This window comes from Lepidochelys olivacea (genome assembly GCF_965140295.1).
Source record: "Lepidochelys olivacea isolate rLepOli2 genome assembly, chromosome: 11".
Lineage (NCBI taxonomy): Eukaryota > Metazoa > Chordata > Testudines > Cheloniidae > Lepidochelys > Lepidochelys olivacea.
The window spans coordinates 42,737,716-42,750,339 of record NC_140421.1 but is presented as its reverse complement, the minus strand read 5'-3'; the positions used below and the strand labels follow the sequence as shown (position 1 = coordinate 42,750,339).

The following is a 12,624-nucleotide window of genomic DNA, read 5'->3' as shown; positions in this document are numbered from 1 at the left end:
CATCTTGCAAGACAGGGGTCCCTACTGCAAGACAGCAGAGACCTGATGAAACTCCCAGTGAAGTCAGAAGGAACTAGGTTGGGCTTCAGACAAGGCAAAATGCTGCTCATACATCATTGCACAAGACTTATGGATTCAAATCATGGATATGAACATTCTATTAACTTAAAAGGAACTGCATTGCTTAGTCTGTCTTCACTATGCTTTCTTGTTGTATTATTGCTGGTTTCCCCGCTTTTTTCCTACATATGGAGCATTAGTGTTCATAGTTATGCTTGGCCCATTTTTGTACAGAATGAATGTTTTTTCTGCATATCTGATTTCAATTAAATTGTACTCTAAAATGAACCAAACCTTCATTTGTAAAATGTTTACAATAAAACTGTGGAACTGTTCTTTAAATAAATTGGGATTGGTCCTGCTCTGGGCAGGGGGTTGGACTAGATGACTTCCAGAGGTCCCTTCCAACTCTGATATTCTATGATTCTATGACATTCTTCCCAAATTCATTTGAATTTAAATAGAATTATTTGGATTGCCAGTTTTCTGGGCTTTCTCTTTCAAAAACCCAGTCTATGAAACAGCATTGGAAGTAATACCTCCTCCCCTACCCTGCTCAGGGTTAAGAGTAAATGTCACAATCTATCCCTAAGGGTGTGTCTACCCTGCAGGATTCTTTTGGCAGTGTGTAGTGCACATACACGCATAGCTCTCATAGTACAAGTATAAACAGCAGCATAGACAGTGAAACATGGATTAAGCCAGTCAAAACACACCTGAAGGATGTGGGTATAAACCCAGAGTACGTACCTAGACGTCCTCTACTGGGCCAAGCCATGCCTTCCCAGCACCACTGCTATTTTTAGCTGTGTAGTGTCCCGTTACCTCTCATTACTGGTCCCCTTCTCCTTTGCAGGGAAAGACTCCAACAGTGGACGGAGTGGGGGTGGGGTGGAAGGGTGGGAAAAGGCTGACAGATCTCAACAGCTGGAGCCTTTCTCCTATGCAGGGGAAGACTCCAGCAACTCCCCTCTGCTGGAGCCATTCCCTGCTATAAGGAAAGGCTCCAGCAGCAGTGAAAGTCTCTGCCAGCTCCCGCACTGCTGAAGCCCTTCCTCTGGAAGGGAGTAAGCAGCAGGGAAAGGCTCAGCCTTGTTTCAGCTTCTCCCCACTGCCAGGGCCTTTCACTGCCACGTGTAGCTACACACCACAGATGCAGTGTGCTTTTGGCTGCAGCATGTAGCTATACATACACTACATGCCACCGAAAGTGGTTTGTAGTGTAGACTTAGCCTAAAATAAATATAAAGATACGGGGAAGGTATTAGATCATGAGATAGTCACATATAAAATATAGGAAGAGAAAAACATTACAGAGTAATAGATCTCTTCCCCTATGGAAAAGTCCTACAGAATGTAATGGGGATTAAACCAATAGGGTTCTGTTGAAATTACTGTACAAACCTATGCGATTTGATAGAGAATTAAGGACTTGGACCATTTGATTTTCAATCGGTTGATTTCTGTTAAATCCTGTAGTAGAGGAAACGTCTGTTTTTGCATCTTAGAATGGAATGTATTCAGCTAGTAAGTGTTCTTTAAAATCTGCACCAGTCCTTTTCAGCTTACTCACAGGAGCAGTCCTTACAGGAATGAGGTCTGCAGGATCAGACCCCTGTAGAAGTAATACATACTTTATTATATTAACATTACAGCACATTTTCACCCAACGTTGGGTTAATTGTTTTTTCATTTTTTCTCCCAGATTGTGGTTTAAATGTTCACAAGCAGTGTTCCAAAATGGTCCCAAATGACTGCAAGCCAGATCTGAAGCATGTCAAAAAAGTGTACAGCTGTGACCTTACGACGCTAGTAAAAGCACACATCACTAAAAGGCCAATGGTAGTAGACATGTGTATTAGAGAAATTGAATCTAGAGGTAAGACATCATTAATGGACTTTGGTTGCTTTAATGATAATCCCTTTAGATTGATCTGGGTCATTTGGGTTTTCGCTGAATTTATGTTTGCTCAAAACAGTTTCAAACAGGGTATTTTATGACTGCCAATTATTCTACACAGTTCATATCATACTTGGTGTTATTTGTTGGTTCACAAATATCTGATTTTTTTAAAAGCTCTACTGAAATTACTTAGTCTTATAAGGACTCCTCTAATTAATGCACAAGAAATGGACAGATGTAATGCATGTTTTATAATGCACAGCATACAGTACTGTTTTGACATAGCTTCATGCTTGCTAAATTCCAGTCTTGGATGATCTCCTATCGCATTGATGTACATGTGCATCTTCCGCCTCCTATACTTCCCATGGTATTTTAATCAGAAAGATTAACACAGTAAAAACTAGAGTAGCCAATATTTACATATTTCATCTTCATAGTTCTCCCAGCCCACATTTAATATTCTTTACTAGAATATATGGTTTGCTTCTAAAATATTTACTGTACATCTAATATGCTAATCTCAATTAGCTGATTAAAAAAATTAGCTTGTAATTGGGCTAATCTGTTTTTTCACCTCTTGGAATCATTATCATAAACATGACTACATAAAATGATTGGGAGCTGAGCCTAAGAATGCAGTTGATGCAAGGGTCAGGGTTAAAAGGATGGGGGTGAAATTGTATTCCAAATGAAAAACCTGGTAAAGCTTTTGAAACCTAACTAACCTTGTTGCCTCATTACCTTAAATGAAGAACCTGGGCAGGGACAAGCCAGTTTTAAGGGAGATGCAAAGTTAATACTAATTTTAATCAAGTGAAAATGTTCTCTCCTAACAGGTCTTAATTCTGAAGGACTATACAGAGTTTCAGGCTTTAGTGACCTAATTGAAGATGTCAAAATGGCATTTGACAGAGGTATCTGCTTTTGTATCTACTGCAACTTTTATGCCAGCACATTTGAAGGGTTCTGTTCAGCCCTAGGGGTGCCTCAGCACAGGCTCCATCTGCCTGTTGGGCTCTGCAGATGCGGAGGCTGGTCATTATGCTGAGTGGAGGGGTACCCCACCTGGACAAACACACAAATCGCATTTTGGCCTGGGTTGCCAAAAGCTGCCCTTTTCCCTTCGGCAGAGTTTGTCTCTCCACAGCCTGACTATGACAGTTTGGCTCTTGGCAATGATGTCATTGGGATAGGAAAGTAGTGAACATTCTCAGTTATTGTCCTGATTTACGAGTGAACCCCCAGGCTCCTCTCTCGGTGGGATCATGAGTCAGCTGGAGAAGAACCTTAAAGGAGCAGTGCAACTCGAAGCCCTCTCCCTGAATGATAACTCCAAAATAATAAGGAACTCATGGGCTAAACATCCTTCCTCTTCCACCAAAGGCAATGAGAGAAATAAGGAGTTCCCACCCTCAATACCCCACAGTAGCAATCAGGGGTGGGGAGATGTGTTCCCTCCCCATATGTTTTTTTACTGAGCCAAAAATTCCATCCCTCTTTGCCTCTCAAGGCTACTGGGGCTACACAAAGAGAGTTCAAATAACACCTGCCTTCTGTGTGGTCCTAGCTGGGCTTGAGGTGCTGGACAAATTCAGGCCCTGGCCTAGTGCCCATTGAACTCAAGAATAAATAGCACCACTGCTCTGAGAGGGTGAGCACATGCCTGTCCTAGCGACTAAGTACTAAAAACATTTTCCTTTTTGCAAACATTCCTCATTTCCCATTCAGCGCTGACAAATGTGTTTTTGGCAAAGTGATATGTTCAAATATAGTTGATCTGCAACACATTTTTACAACACAGACAGTCACCATTAAAACAGTCACATGGGTTTCTGCATAACATTTTTTTGTTAATCTTAGATGAAAAAAGGACTTGTCTCTGTACAAAAGGCTTTAGGCTTTATCCTGAAACAGTGAAATTCACAGTCAAAGAACAGGTTTTATTGGTTAGTTTACATACTCCAGAATCTGTGGCTGTGCTGATCTTAATAATTGCTAAACAGCCTAGATTTTTCCACTGAATATTAGTCTAGATCTATTTATATTTGTAAAACATTAATGTCAGCTGCTTTCTATACACAGATGGGGAAAAAGCAGATATTTCTGTGAATATGTATGAAGATATCAATATTATCACTGGTGCACTTAAATTGTACTTCAGGGATTTGCCAATTCCACTTATCACATACGATGCCTACCCAAAATTTATAGATTCTGCAAGTAAGTATAAAATAACATTTTTCCTGTTTTTCTTTGTCCCTTTTTCTCTCTCTGTTTTGTTTTTTAACGTGTTATTAATTAAGTACTGCTTAAGCTCTTCACATGAGTGCTATAAATTGAGATGAAAGCAGAACTGAGTATGTGCCATAGATTATAAGAATGTTGTACTAAGTGATCTTTGTTTCAGTTTCTCCTCCATTTTTCTCAAATGTTTCCTTTTCACTACGCATACTGGAAAGATATGTTCTCATAGTACATATGAAGAACCACAGTTACTGTGCAGGATGAGTAACCCCTTTTCCTGTCACCAAGTGTTGAATGATCCTATTTATCTGACAATGTCATAATTCAAAGTACCCTTCATTTTATTTTACTGTGAATGATGTAATTTATGAGAGTGATTGGTAATGAGATAAAGGACCCCTAGGGATGAAATCTCAGACCCATTGAAGTCAATGGCAAAACTTGAGTAGACTTGAGTAGGCCCAGAATTTCACCTCTAGGTCACTTGTGCAAAACTAGTCCAAGTCAGTAGTAATTACTATCTTGACAACTTTTTCAGTACCTATGAGGAATGTCTTGGTGGACTCAGTCCAGTTCCTAGTGGACAGGAATTCACGTCACAACTCATCACAGCTCTTCTCCTCTAACACTGTTCTTGACAGTGCATTGGGGAGGCCATGGAAACTGTCACAACAGAGTCATTCCAGAAGAGACCTCCCAGAAAAAGGATTAAAATTGATTAAAGCTAAACCAAAGCTCATTGACATAATCGGGAGATAAACAGGCAGATTTAGTCATGAGGATTCCTTTCCGACCTGTCACTCCCCAAACCTACCGTGTGTCTACTTCTCTGCTTGAAGTCTGGCATTGTCTGCACTGATATTTAAATGTTTCTGTTTCAGAAACCATGGATCCTGATGAACAGTTGGAAACACTTCATGAAGCATTGAAACTACTGCCACCTGCACACTGTGAAACCTTAAGGTATCTCATGGCACATTTAAAGAGGTATGTTGTTTATTTTAAAAGACATTAGATGAATTCCTCTGAAACAAAGGCCAATCCGCAGTCTCTACATAAGTCTGTGTAAGCCCCACAAGATGTATTTGGGACCTTGTACGGGTTTCTATAAAGCAAATTCTGAGTTGTTTTTATAAATTTAACACAGCACTACAGTCTCTCCAGTGTCATTTGTTATAGCAGAATGAACAAACAAACTTAAATATGTCTTAAAAGAATAGAGTATTAGAATACACTAAAACAGACACACAAACATTATGCTTTCTCCCACTTTTCTGCACTCTCCATAGGCCTTAAGGACTAGACCAATAAAAAAACCACAATTTTGATGCAAATAATAATAATAATAATAATAATAATAGTAATAATATACCTAACTAATGTTTATTCTACTTTTAGGTACTGCAAATATCTACAAGGCAAAAAACTATTCCCCTTCTGTAGTCAAAGTATATACAAAACCACAGAGTAAAAAATGGAATTGGCATATTAGCTACTCTGCCCATTTTGTTTGTGACATGTACCTATTGTCAGCATGTACCTATTGTCATGAGTAATCATTTCTTGCCTTATAAATAGCTTCATTTTAAGCCTTTTTAGTGAAAACACAGTTCCACTGTAGGATTTGTTGAGTCTGCTGAGTATGTCTAGCAAAATGCAACCCCAGGGCTGCTGCATGTTCTGGACCAGATATGTCAGTGTCCACTTATTTCAGTGGAACTTCAAATGAATGTATTAGTTCAGACTTAGGAATGGAAGCCCAGCAGCAAAGTAGTTAAGCAAATTTTAGTACTTGTAATGCAGCTAGCTCATTGGCTTTTTGCAAAATTCAGCTAATTAGCCGTTGCTCCTTTATTTGGAGTCATAAACTAGGAAGCAGAGTTTTGGAAATACCAGAATAATATGTCAAAAAAAAGAGGACATCAAATTCTGACAACTATTGTATATGCCTGAAGGGATTTTATTCATCACAGGAGATTAGATAGTGCAGAATTTACATGTTTTTATAACCCACAAACTTCCTACAAATGGATATTTAGTCATTTACAAGAATCCTTATGGAGATTTGTTTCATGGTAAAGCAGTAGTGTATATTAAGTCCTTTGTTTAGTCTGTGAACAAACTCATTTATAAATCTGAATTTGTTTTATTGAGAAAGGCAATTAACTGCCATAAACCAAAGCAGAAGTTTAGTGTCTCTAGACAGCATTTTGTTTACTATTATTATGCCAGTAAACAGAATTTGCGGAGACATTTATTCAGTGTCTCTGTACTTCTTAACTATATACTGTCTGCGAATACTCTATATATTCTGCTCTGTGTGCATATGTGGTAAATTACATGCTGCGGTCCACCAAAAGATAATATATTAGCAGATGGTGCGCTTTGGAACAGGCACTGGTGGAACCTACGTTCCAGATAACCAGCAATAGGAAGGTGCTACAAGTGGTGGCAAAGCTGCACTAGCAGTTTATAACCCCACTCTGTTAGGACCCAAGAGCTGCCTGATGCAGCTAAGGAGGGGTGGAGTAAGCCTGCCAAAGCCCTGACTTAGCACCTTTGTTAGATGGCCTCTACAAATGAGGCTCCACTGCGGCCCTGATGGATTTTAAAGCAGCCCCAGGGTGAGTCCCTGTTCAGGTGCTCCTGCTCTTGTCTGTGCCAGGGATGTAATTTGCATGGCTTGTGCCTGTGGGAGATTCCGTATAGTCCAGTTGACCACTTTATGTCATGGTTAGTTTGCAGTGTATACATCAAATGAATTCAGATAATAAAATGCATGAGAGAGAAACAGTTTGAGCCTGGTGAGTCCAATCAGGTTTCCCCTATCCTGTAAGTGGGAACACTACACTTGTGGTGAGTTTTAAATTGGTAATCTTATTACAATCCTGTAAAGAGGATCTTTAAACTAAGTTTTCCCTCCCTGCCTAAATGGCCCTCAACACATTTATAAATGGCAAAAGTAGCATTACTGTGCACCCATGTTCTGATTTGTAGCAACATACCACACACACATACCCTAAACCCAGATTATGCCTGCTAGAAGCACCAATAGTCTGTGCAGGAAGGAAGAATGGTGGATCAGAAAACATACAACTAACTACACCACACAGTGCATATACTCACCTAATCCCTAGATACTCCCCAGAACACCTCTGTGTGGTTCCTGTTGCACAGGGCCTGTGAAGAAGTCTCTCCACAGGTTTTTGGGAAAGGCAAAGAATGCACTTTTTGCTCCTCCCTTCTGCCCAGGGGTTTTCAGACACATGTCTATGTGCACCGTGTCAGCAACCAATATTTGGTATGAGATGCCTTGTGTTTAATATTGTCCTCCTTTACAGGGTAACCCTTCATGAAAAGGAGAATCTCATGAATGCAGAGAATCTTGGCATTGTTTTTGGACCAACCCTTATGCGAGCACCAGAACTAGATGCAATGGCTGCACTGAATGATATCCGTTACCAGAGACTTGTGGTGGAGATGCTCATAAAAAATGAAGACATTTTATTTTGAATGTTTTGTTTTGTTCTTTCTAAAAAAGGAAACAACAATATTCTGTGGAGGAAGGAATATTTTAATGTAATTTAACTGGCTCTTGTTGCTGAATTCCATATTTGCTAGAGCTTTTGATGTATACAGGATAAAAATGAAGGAACTCTGTGTCGCTTCTGTAGTGCCATTCAGCTGATGTTGAAAAAAGGTTAACACATTTTCCAGTACTAGTAATCCTGGGTGTTTATCATGTTTAAAACAAAAATCTAAAGCTCTGTTGCATGATTGGCTCCCTGTTCTCCCTGCTTTGGTGAAGAACTTTCTGCAAAAGAAACAAGAGAACTGGTGCAGCATCTTTTATAAGCATCTTCATTCTGGATAGTTTGTGATTGTAATTTAGCATGTTTCTCAGTGTAAACCTATTGTGAATTTGCTTTTATGTTCTACGTAATTGGTTTCTGATACTAAAAAAGAATGATTTCTGTGAAATGGGACTTCTGCCTATATGCTGATATTTCCTATCATTCTTTTCCCACTTTCTTGGGTGATTTCTTCCTGGTTTCTCTCAGTTCTTTTATCATGTAGTAATTTGTTTTTAACAGAAACAAAATGTGTACTTTGTCACTTTAAGTAATTCTTCATGCCTTTTATCATGGTTGCAGTAAAATCTGCAAGACTGTACAATGTTTCCCTTATTGTTATTTCAATTGTAATTTTGTATTTTTATCGGGCATGCATATATTAATTTATTAAATTTTGCTATTAGAAATCTCACATTGTGCTGTGTTTTTTTAATTAATTAAAATATTTTCAATGCCTTTGTTTTCATATTTATATTCACAAAATAAAATCTCAACTCATTTCTGGTTGAGCTATTTGAATTATGTGTGGCATTTTGGCACTCAGAATATATTGAATGACCTTTGACTGAAAAGAGACAATTTATAGTTCTGTTATTTTTTTGGCAGGACATTCCCAATCTAAATAGCTTGGAGTCTGACACTTGTTAAGGTTCCCATCAAATTCTCATGATTATTTTATTAGCAACATTCTTTAATCAGCATCCAGAACATTTTTCAAGAGCTCATCAGCACCTCTTAAACAACAAAAACAAAAACTAATGAAGTACTGCAAAGCCTCCAGTACTATTAATAACTAACTTTCTATGAATTTTTTCAAAAAATTTAGTTATTTGCCTGTATACAGGCCGGCATTGCAATTTACAGTTACACAAATAAAGGTGGCCAGAATAGGTGAATCCACTACTTATTTACAGATATACCAAACTATATTTGCTTCAGGCTTAAATTATTCAACATTGACCCCGACACTTCTGTCCTTCCTTCACACACACACACACACCCCGCTCTCCCCATCTCCTCCATATGAAGGGGAAGTGACCAAAAATTATCTCGGACAGAGCAATGCATACAAATTGCTTCTTATCAACCTTTCAGCAGTCCCAGTGATATAGTCACTTCGTGTATTCGCATTTTATTCTCTAGAAATGCTCCTGAGTGTGACAAAGCAATATTATTCCATCCAACGGTGTAGAGTCTGACTGCATATCTCTAAGCAAGTTAACACCAAAAGTCATACCATTAAGTTTTAGTAAACTAGCAAGCACTATTTTCTCAGCTTTCACAATTTCTATAAGACTGGTACTCCAATGAATTTTGTTTGGCATTGTTGGAATTTTCTGTACTGTTGTACTCACAGCCCTTAAAACAAATAAACAAACCAAATTTTTTCATGTTAAGGTTTCTGACTCACTCTTGTCACCAAGAATGGCAGACCAGATTTGTCCACGTGCAATATGACTATACCAGGTCTTTACCTCCTAAAATATATTGGACCTGATTCTCCATTGCCTTGCACATGTGTAATCATTTACACAAGTGCAAAGTGACTGCACACTGCATGTAAAATGTTACCATTCTGATTTGCATTTATGGAGCAAGCGAAGCAAGGTCTGATGCTCAACTCAGTGGCATTTCTCAGGCTGTAAAAAGATAACTTGGGAACACTGCAATCAATCAATTTCAAAATTGCAGGGAATGTTCTAGGCATCAGCGGGCACAATACTATTTATTTTGGTACAAATCAGAACAGCAGAAAAGCCTGATTCACAGGAAAAGCAGGAGGCCCAAACTGCCTGGTGCTGCAGACAGAGCAATCTCTCTGTTGCCCCATGCTGCTGCCTCCATGTATCGGGGCAGCAGCTTAATCTGCTGCCTAGAGACATTCCCTGTAGCCTGGAATCCAACAAAAAAAGAAGAAATAAAAAGGAGAGCTCTTTACCTGGAATGTTTATAGCGGGAAGAGGGGGACGTGGGGAAAGGGGAATGAGTGACTCAGTGGGGTAAGGGGGGGTAGAAGGTTGGGAACTAAAGGGTTGGGCAGTGGTGGTGGAAGAAGCAGGGACCAGGGGGCGTGGAGGAGGAAGAAGGAACTCACACAGGACTGGGGGGGTCTAAGTGATCATGATGGGGGAAGTAGGGAATCAATGGGGAACGTGTGGGGGAAAGTGGACTGTGGGGGGTAGGGTGTGATGAGGGAAGCAGGGACCGAGGGAGTGTGGTTGCGGGGGACTCCATTTTGCCAACTCATGGGATTTTTTTCTCTTGTGACAGACGTTTGTCAGTCAGGGCTGGAGCCAGTCTGGCAACGACACAAGAAGCTCCAGTTAGCTAGCAGATGTGAGCCTTCGGATTGACTGCCCACCCTCCTTGCCCGCCTCCTAGGACAAAGCAACCAATCACGGCTGCTGCAGGAAGCTCCCATCCCCTCAACAACCTGAAGCCATTCTCACAACAGGTGCAGGGGGACAGAAAGAGGCCAGCAGCCCAGGGCAGCTCCGTTCTCCCGTCCCCACCCCCATGAGCAATAGAGGGGCCAGGTCTTCTCCTCCCCCCTCCCTCACTGCACCCGCAGCCAGGGAAGGGACAGAAGGGGTTAAAAACCCCTGGAGCTGCCTCCCTAGGCTGGTGTGGGGAGAGGAGGCCCCACTGCAGCCCTCCAGGCCTGGGTGTGTGTTAAGAACCCAGCAGAAGCAGAGGTGAGGCTGGGGGACTGAACGGATGGCAGCAGGTGGGCTGGGCAGATGCAGCAGGTTGATGAGGGGACGGGAGGTGGGGGTACAGGATTAATTGCTGAGCAGAGAACAGGCAGATGTGGAGATGAGAACTCCTGCGGTGGGGGCCAAAATCACCTTACCCAATGAATTTGGGATTGCCCCCACACACATATGGGATGTCAAAAGACAGACCAAACGACACAGTATAGTCTTTTTTAGGCCCATCATGATTTTGGGGGGTTTGGTCATGATTTGTGTTGTCTTGAAGTTGGCAATACTGGAAACTAGATGGGCAGAGGTGGGGGGCAGGGATCCAGAGTGGGGAAATGGAAATGGGGAGGAAGAAAGTGGGCCCCATGGAGTGATGGAGCTGGAGGGGGGTGGAAAGGAGGGCACACAGAGACCCTGCCATGAAGGCGAAGGTGGGAAGTGGGGGGCACCCTGAGGCCCTGGCCCTGAAGGAAAGATCATGGTGAAGGCTGGTTTGGGGGAAAATTGAAATGGTGGTGCACACACTGCCCATGGTTGCAGGGAGACCCTGAAATAGAGGGGGATGGGAGGGTTCCATATAGGGAGCCTGTTGGTAGCAGCTGGAGAATGCCAGGGGCCCCTGGGGCATGCAACTCACTTGGCCTACTGAGCTACACAGCAGATTTTACACTGACTTGCACAGCTGTAAGTGAATACAAGCAGTACAGGCAAACCTGTCACAGCTGAAAGGTCTCTGCTTGCTCCTCATCTTGGATTGGGTGGAGGGCTGTGGTTGAGTTACTTGTTCCTGCAGCTGACTGCTCTGGGAAAGGGTGGGGCTGGGCTGCTGGACCATAGCTGGGTGCTTAAGGTGGCTGCTCATGGCCCTTGCTCCCAGGAAACTTGGGACTATAGCTGTTACTCCAGGGGCCAGGGCATGGCATGAGGACTAGAGCACCACATAGTAGGACCCCAGCCTTGGCTCCAAGCTTTGGGGTAAACTAGGAGACTAAGCTCTAGGCTTTCTGCCGTCTTTGTCTCCTGAGTCTCTTGAACAAGTATGTGCAGTTCACCAAGAGTGGGGCCTTCTCTTGTCCCTGGGTCTGCAGTAATTACCCGTTCCCTGATTTTAGTTCCTGGATGGGGTTGAGCAACAATCCCTGGATCACAAAGAACCATGTAGCAATGTGCTGGCCCGCTGCTGCTCCGGTATTCCTTTCTTAGGAAGGACTTGAGCACTGCTAATGCTCCCGACCCGCCAAGCCTCTGCGCCGTGGTGGTAAAGTGTGACCACTTCCCGCCCCTGCCTACATCAATGGTTCAGTCTCTTCTGTGCTGTGGCAGCCGGGCCGTGGCAAAGGAATGAGCGAGCAGCCACCTCTTCCCAGAGGCTTCAGGAAGTGGGGACTGGCCTAGTGTGGTGGCTCACTTCCTGCTCAGCGGAGTGTGCTGCTGGGTTAGAGCTGGTTGGGCCCAGCACCAGCAGGATGTGGCGTTCTGGAAGCACCGGGCTCCAACTCCTCTCCCAGGCAATCAAGTACACAGCTTGCGTTGCTGGCCAGACAGGACCTTATCCACTGGCGCCCCCAGACCGGCAGAGTAGTGGGAGGGGGAGAACCAGCAGACGGCATCCCAGCAGAGGCTGGTTGGCTCCTGTTTGGGGCATGCCAGGTGCAGAACAGGCTGCTGCACTCAGAGCTATTGCTGTGCCAGCTGCCCAAGACAGGCAGTGTGGATCCTGGGATGCCCAAGGCCAGGACCTGGGTCTTCTGCTGCCTGCTGGGCACCTGCTGGTGCAAAGAGCTTCCTGAGCATATGTGTCCTGGTGGTGGTGTGATTTGCCTAACTGATCCTGGTGTGCCAATACCAGTGGGAC

General features: G+C 42.7%; 1 protein-coding gene across 4 annotated transcripts in view; it reads left to right on the top strand.

The window, feature by feature from the left end:
- The window catches only part of CHN1 (chimerin 1), a 167,709-nt gene extending 159,328 nt beyond the window's left edge, over positions 1-8,381 (top strand). For 3 of the 4 annotated variants that reach the window (XM_084643859.1, XM_084643860.1, XM_084643862.1), the window contains 5 exons: positions 1,766-1,939; positions 2,803-2,880; positions 4,049-4,186; positions 5,092-5,197; positions 7,552-8,380. In XM_084643859.1, the coding sequence (XP_084499985.1) occupies positions 1,766-1,939; positions 2,803-2,880; positions 4,049-4,186; positions 5,092-5,197; positions 7,552-7,723 (668 nt within the window). In that variant the 3' untranslated portion in view covers positions 7,724-8,380. Of the gene's footprint in view, positions 1-1,765; positions 1,940-2,802; positions 2,881-4,048; positions 4,187-5,091; positions 5,198-7,551 lie in introns of all 4 variants that reach the window. The other variant, XM_084643861.1, reaches the window with a different exon arrangement.
- The last annotated feature ends 4,243 nt before the right edge of the window (positions 8,382-12,624 follow it).